At 39.8% G+C, this 20,608-nt stretch overlaps 2 protein-coding genes across 6 annotated transcripts in view; one reads left to right on the plus strand and one right to left on the minus strand.

The window, feature by feature from the left end:
• LOC109912424 (activin receptor type-2A) overlaps window positions 1–20,608 on the plus strand; it is a 322,124-nt gene that overhangs the window by 221,124 nt on the left and 80,392 nt on the right. The gene's annotated exons all lie outside the window — the stretch shown is intronic.
• orc4 (origin recognition complex, subunit 4) overlaps window positions 1–20,608 on the minus strand; it is a 131,854-nt gene that overhangs the window by 85,955 nt on the left and 25,291 nt on the right. For 3 of the 5 annotated variants that reach the window (XM_048599570.1, XM_020511847.2, XM_020511846.2), the window contains exons 6-8: window positions 14,565–14,640; window positions 7,261–7,346; window positions 5,253–5,301 (exon numbers count right to left, since the gene is read on the minus strand). In XM_048599570.1, the coding sequence (XP_048455527.1) occupies window positions 5,253–5,301; window positions 7,261–7,346; window positions 14,565–14,640 (211 nt within the window). The remainder of the gene's footprint in view (window positions 1–5,252; window positions 5,302–7,260; window positions 7,347–14,564; window positions 14,641–20,608) is intronic. The other 2 variants (XM_048599569.1, XM_048599567.1) reach the window with 1 other exon arrangement.

Here is a 20,608-nt window from a genome sequence, read left to right on the forward strand (position 1 = left end):
AGCAGTGATGGTCCTCGAAGGGGTGGATGTTCTGAACCTAAGTTATGTACTGCTTCTTGTAAATTTTAGACCCATACTTTTGAGTTCTGAATATTCTCAGTTTCAGCTAAGAAAGCTTACACACAAAACATTTCCATGATCAATACAGTGCCCTGTGACTCAGTATCCTAGAAGACCAAAGAACACTTGGTGAATGAGGGAGGCCATATTCTATTGGCCAACTTTCACTGGGTATGTTCCTAAAGACACAAGAGACACATGCAAGCTTCACAAAGTCAAGTAAGCAGGCTTGAATCATACTTAAATTATTTGTGAACAAACAATTAAGTTGACAAGTTTCCAACTGCTACTGGGCAAGATTCCTGTTACGTTCCCAGTGTTGGGAACTCCTCTGCTCGCCAGCTCCTTGTCCATGTTTCTTTCTTTTTCCCCCCCTCTTTGCTGTAGATTTTCTCCCCCACGCACCCCAACTTTTGATTCCTTAAACTACCCCACCTGGAGGGAATGGAGAATGGAGCAGGCCAGAGCGGGAAGTGAGTTGCACCTGAAGCCCGGAGCAGGAACAGACCAAGCCTGGGTCGAACTTGGAGGGGAGTCATCGAAGAGAGTCATGGCCAGAGCCCAGAGTGGGAGAACAGCAAGCATGGTCGAGTGCCAGCAGAGCCCAGAGCAGGAAGGCAGCGAATGCGGGCTGAGCTGGGAGCTGAGTCGCGGCCAGAGCCTGAAGCAGGAGCAGAGTGAGCCCAGACCAACTGGAAGGACGAATTTTACGGGACAGAGACCAGCGTGTGGAGGCAGAGAGGCCTCCTGTTCCGAATCCCGGCTGGCATAGCCTCACATGTAAAATAACTATAACGTGAGTGCTTTAAAAGATACTTTTTATCATTCTGTCCTTTTTAACCTCTGTATTCCCATGCTAGTCTTTTTTTTTTAAAATACTATTTCAATTCTGTAACAACACTTAAATTATTTGTACCTAGGCACTCTGTATCTAAGATGGTGCCGAGACACGACATTACAAACTTTTCACTGCACTCATTCAAGTGCACTTGACAATAAAGGCTATTCTATTCTAAATGGAACTTGTCCAATACTTTAAAAAGATACAATAGGGATGTTCACACAGTTGATTTTACAATTCTAAAAGTTTCCCATCAATATTACAAGGAAAAGCAGATCAAAGCAGCTACATGGTTGTCCTAAGTCCTTTTCGGCAAGAAACTAATGACAACTGTCACTACTTCAAAAAAACACAATAGGAAGACAGACATAGCCATTTTCAGCTGCTTCATCCATGATCCTCAAAATACGATGAGAAGCTGGTCATTGTTGATTGAAGTATTCCATTTGCAACTCCTCAAGTAGTGAAACAATCTGTGCTTGAATGTCTGTTGAGGCCTTTCTACATACAAAGCTTAGGCTGATAAACAACAGTCATGCCATACAAGTGGCAGATAATGACCATTTCTAAAAAGGAGAAGAATATGACGAGGAAGCAAGGAAGAGCATTGGAAAGACTAGAAGAATTAACTATTGCTCTATAAATAATGGAGTATAATCTGTGACATCAACCTGAACAAAGAGACTGGGCTTCAGCTTAAACTCTTTTTCAAAGAATGGTATCTCCAACCTATCAGTAATTGCCCAGTAAGTACTGGCACACAAACCTATATTGTGTGCTCAAGTATGAAGGGCACAGCTTTCGAACTTGCACTCAAGACTGTTACAAACTACGAAAGGGTTGCCTTCTTATACTGGTGCAGTCTGCATAATGCAGGTACACCCACAGCACTGTTAGGTTTATGAAGTACCAGCTTTTTGCACCATACTAAAAAAAAGAGTAATATTTTTTTCAATTTAACAACAACTGTGAATCAGAGTTTAACTTGTGGATGGATGTCTACAGGATGGATACAGAAATACAAGGAAACTAAATTGCAATGGACACAAATGATTGTCAGCCAATATGGAAATTTAATCAAAATCTAATTTTCCCACATCTCCCTTGAAGAAAGCACATTCAAACGTCATTAAGAGATTGCACCTATTTAGAACATAGCTAGAGTTTGAGAATCTAAGCACAAAAATCTCTATTTTAATCAACTAATTTAGTCTGCCAATGCCTGAAAAGAATAAACCATTCTGGTTGCGCTAAGTCACTGTAGAAACTATGGCCAAGAGCTAATATCTGAACAGGGAAGCATTCAGCATTTTGATCACTTTCCTCAAAAGACAATGGCATAAAGCAGCTTTATCTTTTTTGCTGCAACAGGAGTCAACTACTTGCAGTAGAAGCAAATTTACTGCCTTGTGGAAATCAATGTTTTTTGATATATGACAGTTGGAAACATATTGCATAAAGCAATTTTACCTGTTACATGAATTCTGTCCTTGATTTTAAAAAGGCAACATCATTCCAATGTACAAGCCAAGGTAATAAATTGTGACAGAAAGTTGTTACTCAGTTAATTTTGAAGATGGTTTCAGTTTGAGTTCTCTCTTTCATACTTCAAGTTACATTTTGTCTACTTCCTCTTCCATTTAGAAGAATTTCAGTTTTTAAGCTTTTTTCTCTTCCAACAATATCTAAAGGTTAGAATTCTTTGAAAATTGCATTATGCAGTTTGCTTTTATATTATTAAAAGGTTCTCTCTTTCATCTGTCAATTATTGAAATACATCACAAACAGGGGTCATCTCCAACTTACAGGAGCAATGTCAAATATATTCCAATGTTAACAGTACAGGAACTTCCATGTGGATTTCCCAGAAGTTCAAACCAGTCCTCACAGAAACATTACTTCACAGGATCCAGGAAAGACTTCATTCAGGACTCATTCACTTATACAGATCTGCTTCCTCAAAAGACTTCTCATTAAAAAAAAAAAAAAAAAAGGCCAGGGATGTCCTTAAATAGGTAATCCCAATAATAAAAGAGGATATCTTAACAGTGCCTGCATCTTAACACAGAATGGCAAGGAGAAAAATAGATCAATTTGATCCATAGTGGACATGCTACAAACCATCCTGGAAGAACTGACTATCTAACTGTGAATACATTGTTTTCTTTTGTACCGTAAATTTAAAGCGCATGACTGTATTTGCAAGTGAAAAAGGGAGAGGTGTCCTTCCTACCACTAGATTATAATTTTTACCAAATATTTTGTTCACCTTGGTTTACACAACACTAACAGAACATATGTTAGACCTGACTGAATGGTGTTCACAATTCTGGTCTCCATAATTCAAAATGAATATAACAGGGCACATGAGGAGATGCACAAAAGATCTACAAGGATGGTACCAGGAGAGACAGTATTTACAACTGTGAGGAATGATCCCAAAAGGTGCAGGTTTTTTTCCTCTAGAAAGAGAAAGTTGAGTGTTGAACTGATAGAATCCTTAAAACCATGAATGGGTTTGAGAAGGATAGGTGCGAAGGTGATGGTTCCACTTCTGGGTTTTCAAAACTAGAGGCCACAGACAAGACACTGATTAATAAATCTAATGCAGAATTCAGGGTAAACCCCTTTCCTAGTAGCGAAAGCTCTTCACGGAGATACAGTCATAGGGATGTTTCAAAGGAAAGCTATATGACAAAGGAAGGAATAGAAGAATAAATGAATAATTAGAGTGGGAAGGTCACAAAGAGGATAAATGTCAGCACAGTTCAGCTTGGGTTAATGAGCTGCTAGTATCCTGCAAATTCCATGTGATGAAATCACAAATCCAAAAGACTCTGAATCATGGAAAAAAATAGCTTTGCGCAAAGCTGAAAGGCTTTGATGCAGGTCAAAAGAGTGTGAAACAGATTGGACAGAAAGGGCTATTGAGACAGAGAGACAGACAGAGAGAAACAGAGAGACAGAGACAGAGAGTAGGTTAGTGACCAAGTGTAGGCAAAAGGAATTCCTGTAGTTTAGTGTTTATTGGTCAGAATAAACATGGTGGGCTGAAGGGCCTGTTTCTATGCTCCAGGACTCAAAAAAAACTAATCCATAGGAGGTGAAAGGATTAGAATAATTCAGTAAAGAAAACAGCCCACAGATCAACCTTTGCCTATAAGCTTCAGACAAAACATATCATAAAATTTTGCTCAGCTGGGAGTTCGGGCAAATATTTCCTGCAGGCTGAATATATTTGATTTGATTGCTCACTTTTCCAATAAAGCTGAGCATCTGTTATCAGTACTTCTATTCTTTGTTCAACTCCGATATACGCAGGTACCAGATGGACCACCACACAATATGACAGGCATTTTTCCAAATAGGTCCCATGAGTTTATGTTGACAGCAGCACCTGGAGGTGCAGAAAAATAAAGCAATTTGCAGTTTTGTTCTGGAGACTATTCATTCCTCATGCTGTTTTTGGAGTGTTGTGTGCTAAAAATTGCGAAAAGGCATGATTCATGGGTTTGTTTGTGGTTTATTAGAGTTGAACATGAAATTTTGGATGTAATTCATATGAAATTCAAATACTTTTGGTATCAGATGTTCCAAACCTGAACTGTGCAGAGCTGAATCAGCCAAGAAAAAGCTGAAACCTTTACATTTAGATTCCTGTCTAATGTAGACTACCTCAACTGTATCCAAAGTTGAACACTGAATGCTTATTCTGGAGGTTCTTTTAAGTCTCATCTAAGTTATTCGCAAGTTTCCTTTCTTATATAGAGAACCATGGAAGTTTAAAAAAAAGGAACAAGGCAGCACTACGTAACAGCAACTTCAAACTGGGAATATCTAATTGGTGTGAGTATGTATGTCTGCATAACTGGTAAACCCAAGGCTGATGTTAGAGACAGCAGTTCAGGAGTAGGGATGGAGAGGGGAAATATTCTTGTTCCTATGGCAAGGTACAGACAGCAAATAAAATAGAAGTATGGATATGGGTGTTGGGTGTACAGTGGAATTGTGGAGACACTCAAGTAATTAGAGAGACTCATTTTCTGTTGAAAATGGTCAGGCTCATGTTTTACCTCTGCTTATCATGAAATTCAAACTTAAAGTATGATCATTAAGAGTTACCTAGAAATATATCAACTGCAGAACTATAATCCAAGCGGTCTCTGTTTTAGGAGTGGAAAGCAGAAAGCGGATGTAAAGGAAAAGTCTTTAAAAAGCATCAGAGTACAAGCAAATACAAAATAAAAAGAAAACCAGATTAATCAACAGCATTTTGTGATTCACAACAATTATTTTAACCAATTAGTTTCAAATTTTAAAAAGTCTTCAGTAAAACAATATATACAAGTACCTTTTTTCAAAGCCTCAAGAAGGAAAGCAAGATTTTCAGCAAAACTCCCCTGCAATTAAAACATTTCATGTGGTCAGTGGACTTACACATAAAATAGTTAAAATCAAAATAATCTGCTTAAGATTTGCTGTGCACAATAAAAATTAACTTTTGAGAATTTAGATTTTTAATATTAGAGGCAGATGGATTTTGGTTTCTCTTTAGGAAGCTTTTTTTCTTAGAGACCCAGAAGAACAATTGGAAAAACGACCTAAATACGTCATTTGCAAGAAAGCATCTAACTTGGTAAGTGCCTAACCAGATATGTGATGTTAATTGATGAGATGTGTACAATGCTGCATTTTAGAGATACAGAAAAACAAATGACCGGGGTCATGGAAGGCTTAGTTTGATCACATTTCAGAAGAATCAGGTATCAGTTTCACCCCAGTTGGAAGACTAAGATTTTCAGCTGAGGAGAGCAGTTTCATCCTAGCAGAAAGGCAGGTGAGGTGCAGGCCCGGTAATAGGCAGTTAGTGTCATCTACAGGAGTGGACAATTCTGGACCCTGGGACAGGCAGTCAGCATCACCTAAAATTAGGACCCCGAGACTTGCAATCGGCATCAGAAAGGGGATCAGTACGAGGGACTGAAAACAGCACAACAGTGGAATGTGCACTAGAAGCTGCTTCTTGTAGTTGCCTCTTCCTTTGATACAGCAACTTTGAAACAGCAGGAGAAATTGATAAATAATGGTAAGTTTTGCTACTATTTTCCTCGGTTGGTGATGGCTAGCACAAGGGGACATAGCTTTAAATTGAGGGGTGATAGATATAGGACAGATGTCAGAGGTAGGTTCTTTACTCAGAGAGTAGTAAGGGCGTGGAATGCCCTGCCTGCAAAAATAGTAGACTCGCCCACTTTAAGGGCATTTAAATGGTCATTGGATAAACATATGGATGATAATGGAATAGTTTAGGTTAGATGGGCTTCAGATTGGTTTCACAGGTCGGCGCAACATCGAGGGCCGAAGGGCCTGTACTGCGCTGTAATGTTCTATGTTCTATTCTAATTGTAATCAATAGTGTTTAAAGTTACTAGATGGTAGATCAACATGGACAGCCAGCATGTGAATCCTGCAAATGTGTGTGAAGTCACAGATGCACCATGTGTCCCAAACAAAGACATCTACAGGATGTGTGACTGACTGCACAAATTTGCAGTCCAGGTTTAAAGAAACTAGAGTGGTGGCTTGAGTGGAAAAGAACATAACTTGAGGCCATCAACACAAAATAGTCAACAAGAAATCCAATAGGACATTAAGAATAAAAAAATGGTCTTGATGCAAAGAGCAGTAAGAATAGAATTCACAAGCACAGAGTGGCTAAAGGAACTGGTATAGATGCATTTAATGTGGAGCCAAGACAAACAAAGGTAAGAGAAAGGTTATAACAGTAGATTTAGACGAGAAGAGTTCAAATGGATCATAAAGTACAAGTTTGGACCTTTAGGGCAGAATGGCTCATTTCTGTGTTATGTCTTTTACAATCCACGACTGTTAGCAGCTCTGGCAAGATTTGTCCTCTGAGAAACAGCTTGAACAATTACAACTATGTGGTTACAGGATACAGAGTACTATACACAACATAGTTGGCATAATATAACTGGAGCATTCTTGTTATCATACATATCGCAGAAAGAACCTGGTGTGTGGCTTGTGCACATAGGTATGCCTCCTTTTATTAAAAAGTTAGTTTGCAGTAAAATTGATCATGGTAGCTACATTGTTGTGAATTGGACATATGCTTTTCTTGATGCACTAAGTCATTAAACTTAAAATAATTTTTAACTTTAAACTGATTAACAATCATTAAACTGATGTCACAAGGTAAAGCAGGCCTGCAGATGTTTAAGCTGTGAACTTACTGATTGTTCAGTAAACATGAGCTTGTTTTCACACAAAAACTTGAACAGGTTATTACAAAATGTCACAATTGGAAAATATTAATGTAGTGTACAATGACTCACAAAAACTTTATCTCCAACAACATTCTCAAGCTGGAGCTGTCGTGTGATTTCTTTCAGTGCAACCTTGTCATCTGTTTGCAATAAACCTAAAACATAACCAAATAAAATGTCCAGTGTGGTCTTATTTATTCAATATTTGTAAAACAAAAATGTTTTCCTGTTTGTAATATTTTTGATTGATAAGTAACAAAAGGGTAGAAAAGGTCCTCCCAACTCAAGAAAACATTCATCATACAAATTCAAAATTGTAAGTAGGCCAAAACTGTAAAGGGAGGGGAGGGAACAGCACACAATGCAGAATGCCAAAAAAATTCTAACATTTGACAGTTGAGAGACCACAAAAAACCTAAAACTCTTCGTATCGGTTTAAGCAAGAGAAGAAACAGAAGATGGGCAACACAATAAATGATTGCTTCTTGCAGAAGTATATGAAAATACAGGGCAACAATTAACAATATACTATCGAAGAACAAAAAATATGCTGTCTGCATACTTCGGATGGTGACTTCAGTGGAACAGCAGTTCTATGGAGGTTGAAGCCAACAGAAGTTAAAACTAATAAAACAATGAAAAGATGGAGCCAGTAAGTGGAAAAACAGAAAGACAGACAACTTTTTTTCAGAAATGGTAAATTGCACGAGACCAACCACAGATTTTATTTAAGAACAGGTAGTAACACTTAAAATTTAAGTGAGGAAAAAAAAATAGCTGGGAGAGCCCCTGCTTCTGATGTGTACGATTACCTTGGAAATAAGCTAGTGCCATCCCTAACCAAAAACACGACTCTCCCTCCTCTCATTGCCTTTTCTATCCTTCTTATAGCATCTATACCCTAGATGCTAATCAGAAGGAAGTGGGTGGGGGGGGGGGGGTTGGGTGGTGGGCAGCAGGGAGGAGGAAAGGAGAAAGAAAGGAGAGTGGAGTTTTTGGTTAGGGATAACATTATGGTTGTACTTAGGGCGGATATTCCTGGGAGTATGTCCAGTGAAGTTATTTGCGTAGAGCTGAGAAATAAGAAAAGAAAAAGACGATCCCTTATTGGGATTGTACTGTAGACCCCTCCCCGGTAGTCAACAGGAGATTGAGAAGCAAATTTGTAAGGAGATCTCAAGTATCTGTAAGAATAAGAGAGTTGTAATGGTAGGGGATTTTAACTTTTCAAACATAGACTGGGACTGCCATGGTGTTAAGGGCTTGGATGGAGAGGAATTTTTTAAAGGACAAGAACATTTTCTGATTCAATACGTGGTTGAACCTACTAGTGAGTGAACAAGCAAAACTTGACCTTGTTTTGGGAAATAAGGCAAGGCAAGTGACTCAGGTGTCAGTTGGGGGGCACTTTGGGGCCAGTGATCATAATTCTAATAGTTTTAAAATAGTGACGGAAAAGGATAGACTGGATCTAAAAAGTTAAAGGTGTAAATTGGAGAAAGGCCAATCTTGATGGTATTAGGTAAAAACTTTCAAAAGTTGATTAGGAGAGGCTATTACCAAGTAAAGGGGTGGTTGGAAAGTGGGAGGCCTTTACAAATGAGATAATGAGAGAGTCTAGAGGCAACATGTTCCTGTTAGTGCAAAGGACAAGGCTGGTAAGTGTAGGGAATGCTGATGACAACAGAAATCAAGGCTCTGGTCAAGAAAAAGGAGGCATATGGCAGTTATAGACTGCTGGGATTGAGTGAATCACTCAAGGAGTATAAAGGGCAGTAGGAACATACACGAGGGAAATCAGGAGGGCAAAAGGATGATAGGAGATAGCTTTGGCAAATAGGATTAAGGAGAATCCAAAGAGATTCTATAAATACACTAAGGGCAAAAGTGTGAATAGGGAGAGAATAGGGCACCTTAAAAAAGGTCATCTATGGGTGGAACTGCAGAAGATGGGTGAGACAGTGGATGAGTATTTTGCATCAGTGTTTACTGTGGAGAAGGTTATGGAAGCTAGAGAACTTGGGAGAAACAGTGATATCTTGAGAAGTATCTATATTGTAGAGTCATGGTGCTGGACATCTTAAAGTGTGCAAAGGTGGATAAAAAGAACAAAGAAAGAAAATTACAGTACTGGAACAGGCCCTTTGGCCCTCCAGCCCTCCAAGCCTACGCTGATCCAGATCCTCTATCTAAACGTGTCACCTATTTTCCAAGGATCTGTATCCCTCTGCTCCCTGCCCATTCATATATCTGTCTAGATACATCTTAAATGACGCTATCGTGCCCGCCTCTACCACCTCCGCTGGCAACGCGTTCCAGGCACCCACCACCCACTGCGTAAAGAACTTTCCACGCACATCTCCCTTAAACTTTTCCCCTTTCACCTTGAAATCATGACCTCTACTAATTCAGTCCCCCACTCTGGGAAAAAGCTTCTTGCTATCCACCCGGTCTATACCTGTCATGATTTTGTAGACCTCAAATCAGGTACCCCCTCAACCTCCATCTTTCTAATGTAAATAATCCTAATATACTCAAGCTTTCTTCATAGCTAGCGCCCTCCATACCAGGCAATATCCTGGTGAACTTCCTCTGCACCCTCTCCAAAGCATCCACATCCTTTTGGTAACGTGGCGACCAGAACTGTACGCAGTATTCCAAATGTGGTCGAACCAAAGTCCTATACAACTGTAACATGACCTGCCAACTCTTGTACTCAATACCCCGTCCCATGAATGAAAGCATGCCGTATGCCTTCTTGACCACTCTATCCACCAGAGTTGCCACCTTCAGGGTACAATGGACCGGAGCACCCAGATCTCTCTGTGCATCAAATCTGCAGGACCGGATCAGATGTATCCCAGAACTTTGTGGGAAGCTAGGGAAGGAATTGCTGGGCCCCATGCTAAGATATCTGCATCAATAGTTATGGGTGAGGTGCCAGAACACTGGAGAGTGGTTAATGTGTTGCCATTATTTAAGAAAGGTGATAAGGCAAAGCCAGGGAACTACAAACTGGTGAGCCGGATGGTGGGAAAGTTGTTAGAGGGGATTCTGAGGGACAGGATTACGTGCATTTGGAAAGGCAAAGACTCATTACAGATAGTCAACAATGGCTGCGTGGATGGGAAATGACTTGTTTGAGTTTTTTAAAGTAGTAGTAAAGAGGAATGATCAAGGCAGAACGGTGGACTTTGTCTACATGGTCTTCAGCAAGGCATTCAACAAGGTTTCCTATAGTAGACTGGTTAGTAAGGTTAGATCACATGGAAAGGAGAGCTAGCTATTTGAATACAAAATTGGGTTGATGGTAGGAGACAGATGATGATGGTGAAGAGTTGTTCCATCGGCCTATAGGCCTGTGACCAACAGTGTGCCATATAAATTGGCGCTGGCTCCACTGCTTTTTATCATTTGTATAAATGATTTGGATGTGAATATAAGAGGGATGATTAGTAAGTTTGCAGATTTGTCTTCATTCCGTTCTTGCTCTGCAGTTGGTGGGGCCTTGGGTGTTTGGCCCATAAGTGGTCTTAACAGCACATAAGAAACCCTGCATTTCATGGTTGTTGGCCATTCATTGGGAATGGGCCTCCAGTGCCTTCTCCACCCACCACAGGTTATTTTAGTTGCAGGTTTGTGGTTGGACCTCTGTCTTCAGTCACCTTTAGGCCTGACTTTTCTCTTCTGGAGTGCAGGTACTGTTTTACACTCATATGCCATATTCTTCCGGGTTATCAGTTCTTGGACCTCCTGATCGTTTATCAAACCAGTCTTGGTGTTTCTTGGTTGAGTTTTTGCAGGCATTGATGATGGCAGTCTCAAGGGCAGACCAGAGGTTGTTGGGATTTTATGACTCAGTGTTGCCAAGGGTCACTAGATTTTTGGAGAGAAATTGGCTGTATAAGCCTTTTTTCTGGGTCTTTGAGTGCCTCAATGTTGAGCTTCTTGTGGCACTGCTGCTGTTGTTTCTGAGCAGTACAGATAAGGTGAACAGCAGGTGTCTTTTCCCTCGGTGGGGGATTTCAATGTTGGGGCCATTTTAAGGTGAGAGGAGAAAAAGATTTAAAAAAAGACATGAGGGGCAACTTTTTTCCTAAAAACAGAGAGTGGTTTGTGTGTGGAATGAACTTCCAGAGGAAGTGGTGGATGTAGGTACAGTTACAACATTTAAAAAACATTTGGGTAAGTACAAGAATCAAAAATGTTGGGAGGGATATGAGTCACATGCAGGCAGGTGGGGTTTGGTTTGGTTTGGGATTATGGATAGCTTGAACTGGTTGGACCGAAGGGTCTGTTTCTGTGCTGTATAACTGACTCTGACACCAAAATTGGTGGCGTAGCAGATAAAGGATGACCTTGATCAGATGTGCTAATGGGCTGAGAAGTGGCAGATGGAGTTTTATTTAGATAAATGTGAGGTGTTGCATTTTGGAAAGGCAAGCAAGGGCAGGACTGATACACTTAACGGTAAGGTCTTGGGGAGTACGGCCCAAAGAGATCTTGGGCTGTCAGTTCATAGTTCCCTAAAGATGCAGTCACAGGTAGACAGGGTAGCGACGACGATGTTTGAGACACTTGCCTTTTATTGGTCAGTGCATTGACTACAGGAGTGTGTCACATTGCAGCTGCATAGGATGCTGTTTAGGTCATTTTTGGAATACTGCGTCCAATTCTGGTCTCCCTGCTATAGTAAAGATGTGCTTAAACTTGAAAGGGTTCAGAAAAGATTTACATAGATGTCAGAGGGTTTGAGCTATTAGGAGAGGCTGAATAGGCTGCGGCTATTTTCCCTGGAGCGAAGGTTGAGGAGTGACCTTATTCAGGTTTAGAAGGTCATGAGAGGCATGGATAGGGTGAATAGCCAAGGACTTTTCCCTAAGGTAGGGGAATCCAAAGCTAGAAGGGATAGGTTTAAGGTAAGTGTGGAAAGATATAAAAGGGATGCAAGGGGCAACTTTTTCACACAGAGGGTGGTGTGTGTATAGAATGAGCTGTTAGAGGAAGTGGAGACTGCTACTATGGCAACATTTAAAAAGACATCTGGATGGGTACATGAATAGGAAGGGTTTAAGCCATATGCTGACAAAATGGGACTGATTAATTTAGGATATCTGGTTGGCATGGATGAGTTAGCACAAGGGTCTGGTTCAAGTTGTCACTATGCTTGTTAGTTAATTTGAAAATGTGAGCGAGAGCGAGAGCGAGACACACCACTTGACTAAGCTGTCAAGACCTTACCAAGCAAGCTCAATCAGGTAACAAGTTCCAGATGGCATAATTTAGTATGCAGTTTCTGAAGCAAAATTACTTATCAAATAGTATTGGAGTATTGCTGAAGCAAATAAAGACACTTTGACAAAGTCTTTCACCATGCATTCATCAATTTGGTCACAAAATGAAACATTTCCACAAAATGTACCTTTTTCTCAACAATAACTTACCCAAATTCAACATTATTTTGGTGCCAACTCCAAGCTCTCATGCATACTACTCAACATCTCCTTTCTTGTTCTATCTTAATGAGTATTCAGGATCTTCTACCTCTCAAAAAAAAATTCCAATTTCCCATCCACTCCATAGTTTAAACCAAACCCATAACCACACTGGTCTGACATTGCTTCAATGGAACTTTTGCAAAATGCCCTAGCACATCATGCCAGAAAACATTCCATAGAATGTAGTTGATTTAAAATGTAAGCTTCTCCTTCTTCTCAAACTGCTGCCTTTCTGTACATAATCTCTGTTAAAGTACATTTCTCCATTTTTTTTTTTTTTTTTTAAAAATGGTCTAACCACCCCTTCATCAACTTTCCATATTTTCTTCTGTTCATGAAAGGGAGTCTGTTCCTCTTTCTCCCTGCTGGGTTTGCAGAAATTGTTTCTCCTGCATTATATTTATATTTTGTTTCTTAATCATGTCAGTGTTTCATTTGTTTAGTCTGAACTTATTGGTTTCAGAAACATAAAGGCTTTATCCTTCAAAATGTGTTTCACTTGTCTTTTAGTGAGGTGTTCATAACCTGCCCTAATTTCCCTCATTGTTTGCACACTTTTTGATTTTAATCCCTTTTTTAAAAAAGTTATGTAACTGACTTAGTTTTGAGTACCTATAATGTCCAAAATTATCCCGTGGTTCCACATCCTCAGCAGTGTCAGGATTACTGCTCCCTGCACATTGCCCAAGTCTTTGGTAAATAACTGTTGAACATGAATAATAATTCTTGTGGATCTCCTGATGCATTAGGTCAAGAGTGGTTCTGCATTATATTTACCAGCTCTGTCTTTACATCATTTTGTCTTCTCCAACTCTTGGTGTTGGCTTGATTTGTTCTTTGTTTGAAGAATTCACTTTTATGTTCAAACATACTGTCTTTGTAGAGCCAACACAGGTTCCCTCAAAATAATCGGGAGGTCCGGCACATGCTGACTTGAAGGTCTGCAGATTAGAAATTCTCTTTTATTGATTATATTAGATGATTCTGTAACTGCATCTGCCTCCCAGGTGCTCGTGGCCATCTGGACTAGCCAGGAGCACTTGGCAGGCAGGTGCAGTTACAGAATCATCTAATATAATCAATAAAAGTTATATTTATATCCATAATACATATACTCTCCATTGGACTCTCACCATAGTCCCTTCATTTCTGATGAAGGGTCTAGGCCCGAAACGTCAGCCTTCCTGCTCCTACGATGCTGCTTGGCCTGCTGCGTTCATCCAGCTGGGCACCTTGTTGTCTCAGATTCTCCAGCATCTGCAGTTCCTACTATCTATGATTATTACTTGTTGGTTTACTTCAGTTAGCTTATGTTTTAGCACCATTGCTAATTAAAGATCAAAGCACAAAATGATCAGTCATTTTTGCACAAACTTATCACAAATTTAATTTTCTCTGGAGCTTTATCTGCAACGCAGATGAGACAACTAAAACAAGAACCAGGAAGATATACAGCCCTTTTCTCCCTCCATCATAAAGAAAGGTACATCTCAACATAAATTCACTCCATATGAAGTGATTTGGGAGGATACAGTAAGGTACAGCCCAAATGTCAGTCAATTCCCTTTCAGTACATGGGGGATATTTTTTGTATTCATCTGCAGTGTAAAGCTGGCAGTGTTGATTGTGTACCCATTCTAGAAATCAATTTGCTCTTCCACACATACCAAAAGGGAGGAAAGTAGTTTGGGATTTACCATAGGCATCCAGGCAGTGATGCCATTTTTTAATGCTAAAAGGAACATGTTGAAAATTACACTCCATCATCTCATCAAATCTGTACTCACTGCAATGCAAAGCACGTCAGTTTAAGTATTTACACAAATTCCTCATAGTTCCTCTAGTGAAAGATAGCGCACTGAAAATGTGACTCACCATTTAAGTGCACTTGTAGAAGATTCTCCTTGACATATTTCATTTCCATAAGTTCATTCAACACACTCTTCAGCAGCTGAAGCAAAAACATCAAAATTTAAAGCATCAACTCTGTCCATAGGCAGTTTTGTTTTGTGAACTTAACCCCTGAAAAATGAAGCAAGTGTCATAGATCTTCAAATGTAAGATTCACAAATTAGTACCAGGTCCCAATTAATGATTATTTTAGCACTGATACAAATAACACTTCAGGCCTCTTGTGGTACAGTAGTGTCCCTGCCTATGAACCAGAAGACATGGGTTCAAATCCACCTACTCCAGAGGTGGGCAGTAACATCTCTGAACAGGTTGATTTGAAAATATCTACAATATTTTGGGTCGATATCCTAAACCTAATTCAGATAGGTTTTTTTTCTTTTTGCTGGCAGAAGCATAGAATAATAAATGACATCTGTAAATTGGGAGAATGAAGAATTGACAGCGAGACAAAGGGGGTGAGAAGAGAAGAGTGAGAAAGGGATAAAGTCACTTAAATCACTTCACTTAAATCTATGTAGCTGTTACAGACAGGGATTCAAGAGAATACTGCACAAGTGTTGTTTCTGGGTACGATACAATGTGTGTTTTTGATGCTGTACAAAAGCTGTGATTTTTGCTTCAATTTATAAATGGATGTTTTGGGATTAATGTGATTAGACCTCTAATGCAGGTTTAAAAATCTTTAAATTTATATTATAACTAGATTGTTTAGTATATTCTCTCATCTTAATTTAGTTTATTGTTAAAATTCTGCAATGTTGCATGCTGGTGTTTCAGACAAATCACTATTAATAATCAAAACAAAATATGATGTATCAAGCTAGGTTTCAATCTGGGATCTGACTTCTGTGCTATATCATTTCTGTGGCTCAATGATTCGAAAAGAGCCATTCAGCCCATCTTGTCCATGCTGACCCAAAGACTCCCAGATGCCCTTTCTAATCCCATCTTCCTGCATCTTACAATACTTAAGGTGCAGATCCAGGTACTTTTTTTTAGAAGAAAAAAAAAAGGTTTAGGGTCTCTGCCTCCATCTCCAACTCAGGCAGTGAATTCCAGACACCCACCACCCTTTGTGTCAAAAAAGTTTTTTCTCACGTTTAATCCTTCTGCCACTTAGCTTGAACATATGACCTTTGGTTTTTGAGCTCTACCAAGGGATCAGATTCTGTCTATTCTCGTTATTTTTCTCTACACCTCAATTTTGTACACCCCAATCGCGTCACCCCTCAGCCTTCTGTTCCAAGGAAAACAACCTCAACCTATTCAATCTCTCCTTATAGATACAATTCCCCAGCCTTGACAACATTCTAGTAAATCTTCTCTGTACTTTCTCCAGAACAATTACTTCCTTCCTGCAAGGTGGTGACCAGAACTGCACACAATACTCCTGTTGTGGCCTCATTGGACATATAGTCAGAGTCACAGATGTACAGCACTGAAACAGACCCTCCAGTCCAACTCATTCATGCTGACCAGATCCTAAATTAATCTAGTCCCATTTGCCAGCATTTGGCCCACATCCCTCTAACCCTTCCTATTCATATACCCATCCAGATGCCTTTTAAATGTTGTAATTGTACCAGCCTTCACCACTTCCTCCGGCACCTCATTCCATACATGGCACCACCTTCTACATGAAAATGTTGCCCCTTAGGTCCCTTTTATCTCTTTTCCCCCTAGGTTTGAACTCCCCCACCCCAGGGAAAAGAAGATCTTGTGTTTTTACCCTATCCATGCCCCTCATGATTTTGAAAGTCTCTATAAGGGGTCACCCCTCAGCCTCCAACATTCCAGGGAAAACAGTCCCAACCTATTCAGCCTCTCCCTATAGCACAAACCCTCCAGCCCTGGCAACATCCTTGTAAATCTTTTCTGCACCCTCTCAAGTTTCACAACATCCTTCCTATAGCAGAGAGACCAGAATTGCATGCAGTATTCCAAAGGTGGCGTAACCAATGTCCTATACAGCCACAACATGACCTCCCAACTCCTATATTCAATGCACTGACCAATAATGGTAAGCATACCAAATGCCTTCTTCACTATCCTACCTACCTTTGACTCCACTTTCAAGAAACTATGAACCTGTTTTCCAAGGGGTCTGTTCCACAACATTCCCCAGGACCTTACCATAAAAAAGGTGTATAAATCCTGCCCTGATTTGCCTTTTCAAAATGTAGCACCTCAGATTTATCTAAATTAAACTCCATCTGCCACTCCTCAGCCTATCAGCCCATCTGATCAAGATCCCATTGTATTCAGGAGGTAGCCTTCTTCGCTGTTCACTATACCTCCTAGTTTGGTGTCATCTACAATCTTACTAACCATACCTCCCATGTTCACATTCAAATAAATTAAAACGACAAAAAGCTGTGGACCCAGCTCTGGTCCTTGTGGCACAGGCCTCCAGACTGAAAAGCAACCCTCCACTACTACCTTCTGTCTCCTACCTTTGAGCCAGTTTGTATCCAAATGGCTAGTTCTCCCTGTATTCCATGGGATCTAACCTTACTAACCAGTCTATCATGAGGAACCTTGTTGAACGTCTTACTGAAGTCCATATAGACATGTCCAATAACATCAGCTGGGATGATAACAATGAGTTAATATCAACACCAAAATCTCTGCTCCTGATTTTAGTGCAAATAGCAGCCTTTAATTTAAGTGCCAGCCAATTAAAACAGTTTGAAAAACACGAAAGACTGGAATTATTAAATTTTGTCAAGTATATTCTATTAGGAAAAGAGGTCAAAAGTGCCCTGCAGCAATTACAATAAAATAAAACACTTTTTTTTAAAACTGGCATATGACTATCAATTCAAATGAACCTTCCACCAACTATGGAATGAAGTTCGCACCTTTCATTAAAAGGTTAATTGTCTGAATTGATTGCATAATTTCAAATGTTAATCTGAATAGTATATTAATTCAGTTAAATCAATCCATACAGCAATACATAGTGTTTTTTGTAAGAATTAAACATATCAAAAGGAACAAAACAGCCCTCAAACATAAAAAAAAACTTAAGAAGGAAAGTCACACCTTTTAACTAGTGGTCTAAACCAACACAGTTATTGCCTTGACACACAAGAATGGAGAATAAAAAAGGATCATTCTACACATTAAAGTAGTTTTCAAATCCACTCATGGTAACAACTTTTTGAATGTCCTGCATGTTTCTATCACTGCCATTCAGACTGAGATTCTTTCCAAGTCACAAACATACCCTAAGGCCAGCCATTCAAAGACAGCAGACAAGGAAAGGTCTTGCTTCTACGCTTAATATCCAGCAGAATTTTTTTTAAAAGTAATTGATTTCAGTGTTGTCAGTAGGCAGGTTGATTGGGGAAAAAAAAAATCAGGTTGGTAGTTGGTACAGGATATCAAGAAAAGGAAATTGTGGAATGTCTACAAGATTTTTTATGGAGCAGCTTGTGGTAGAGCTCACTAGGGAACAGGCAATTCTGGATGTGGTGATGTATAATGAGGCAAACTTGATGAGGGAGCTTAAGGTGAAGGAACCCTCAGGGGGCAGTGACCATAATATGGTACAATTCATCATGCAGTTTGAGGGGGAGAAGCTGGAATTGATGTAATGGTATCACAACTGAATAAAGTTAACTACAAAGACATGAGGGAAGAGCCGTCCAGAGTTTTTTGGAAGAGGAGCCGAGCAGGGAAGATGGTGGAGCAACAATGGCAAGAAGTTCTGTGGGTAATTTAGGAGATACAGCAGAAATTCATCCCATGGAAGCAGCAGCACCACAGTAAGGGGAGGATGAGATAACCATGGCTGATAAGGGAAGTCAGGGACAGCATAAATGCAAAATAAAAATAAAATGGTGAAGATTAGTGGGAAGCCAGAGGATTGGGAATCCTTTAAAAGCCAGCAGAGGATAATTTAAAAAAAAAACAAATGGGGGAGGGGGGTGGGCAGGTGAAAGAGAGATGATGATGAAGTATTAGGTTAAGCCAGCAAGCAACATAAAAAGAAGATCGCAAGAGATCTTTCAGATATCTAGAAAGGTCAGGGAGGCAAGAGTGGACACTGGAAAATGAGTTTGGAGAACAAGCAACAGGGAACAAAGAAATGGCAGAAGAACTGAATAGGTACTTTACATCAGTTTCAGTGAAAGACACCAGCAACAGTCCAGAACTTCAAGGAGAGTCAGGGGGTAAAGGTGAGTGTAGTGGCCTTCACTAAGGAGAAGGTGCCAAGGAATCTGAGACGTCTGAAAGTGATAAAAATCACCCAGACCAGCTGGATTACACCCTAGAGTTCTGAAGGAAATAGTAGAGCAGTTTGTGGAGACATTGGTGGAAGGATGGACAGAGAAGGAAGTGATGTAGCTTTGTTTATAAAAGGAAGAGATCAGTGTTGCAGTGAGAAGTGATTTTTGCTCTGGGATTAAGACACAAATTAGTCTGGGTAGAAATATCAAGGGAAAGAAGTCCCCTGGTGGGAGTAATCAATGGGTCCCCTAACAGTAGTTCCATAGCAGCACACAGTACAAATCAAGAAATGCCAAGGGCTTGTAAGAAAGATATGACAATAATCATGAGTGCTTTTAATATGCATATAGACTGGATAAATCAAATTGGCAAGGGTAGCCTCAGGGAAAAAAAAAGTTCATTGAATGCATTAGAGATTGATTTTTGAAGCGATATGTTGGTGAACCAGCCAGGGAGCAGACTATTTTGGATTTAGTGTTGTGTGATGATATGGGATTAATTAATGATCTCTTAGTAAAGGATTCTCTTGGGAAGACAGAACATAGCATCCTGGACAGAAAGACTAAAAAGGTAGCACAGTTGATGAACAATGACAAACATTAAAAAGATATGCAGCCCTTCCTAACTAAAATATATTCTACAAAGAAATATTGTGAAGCGGAGGTTGGGGGGAGGGGGATGCAAATAAAAAAAAATCCAGGACTGTAAGTTAAAGATAAAGGCAAAAACTAAGACATACCATATGGCAAAGGTCAGTGGCAGACTGGAAAATGTAGAAACTTTTAAAAATCAACTAAGGATTACTGAAAAAGTAGTAAAAACAGCAAAAAGGTTCATTAAGGAAGAAAACTAGTGCAAAATATAAAACAACGAAAAAAAGGACAGGACTAAAGAGAGTGAAGAATGTACTCAAGCCACGGGGATTAAAGGCAGTCAAGTCCCTCGACCTACATCCTAAGGTCTTAAAGAAAGTGGCAACAGAGGTAGTGGATGCATTGGTTGTAATATTCCAAACTTGCTGGATTCAGGAAAGGTTACATTAGCTTTTTTCCAAATCTACTGGAAAGTCTATATTCAAAATAAAAAGGAAGGGTGGCTGAAAATAGGAAACTAGCTAGTTTAACGTCGGTCGTTGGGAAATAGTTGGAATCCATTATTAAGGAAGTAGGAACAGGACATTTGGAAAGTCAAAAACCGATCCAACAGAGTCAGTATGGTTTTATGAAGGGCAAATTACGTTTGACTAATTTGCTAGTATTTTCTTCAAAGTTGTAACAAGCAAAGTAGATAACGGGGTTCCTGTAGCTTTAGTATATCTGGACTTCCAGGAGGTATTTGATAAAGTGCTGCACAAAAGCTTAGCACACAAGAACATCTGGGGTTAGCGTGGATGGAGAATTCGCTAACTAACAGGAACCAGAGTCAGCATGAGTGGTTTTGCTGGGGTACCACACAACTCAGTCCTCAGGCCCCAACTACTTGCAATCTATATTAATGACTTGGATGCACAGACAGAAAATACTATTGCCAAATTTGCAGATGGCACTAAAATAGGAGGCAAGGTAATGTAAAATGAAAAAATAAGAGATTTACAAATGGAATGGATGAATTAGGTAAATAGCCAAAATTTGGGAGAGAGAGTTTAGCACGAATAAGTGTGGGATTATCCATTTTGGTCAGAAGAATAAAAAGGCAACTTCTTATCTAAGTGGAGAGAAACCTCAGTGCTTTGGTGCAGAGGGATCTGGGTGTCCTCTTGCATGAATCAG

The sequence above is a fragment of the Rhincodon typus genome, chromosome 7, assembly GCF_021869965.1.
Source record: "Rhincodon typus isolate 14 chromosome 7, sRhiTyp1.1, whole genome shotgun sequence".
Taxonomy (NCBI): domain Eukaryota; kingdom Metazoa; phylum Chordata; class Chondrichthyes; order Orectolobiformes; family Rhincodontidae; genus Rhincodon; species Rhincodon typus.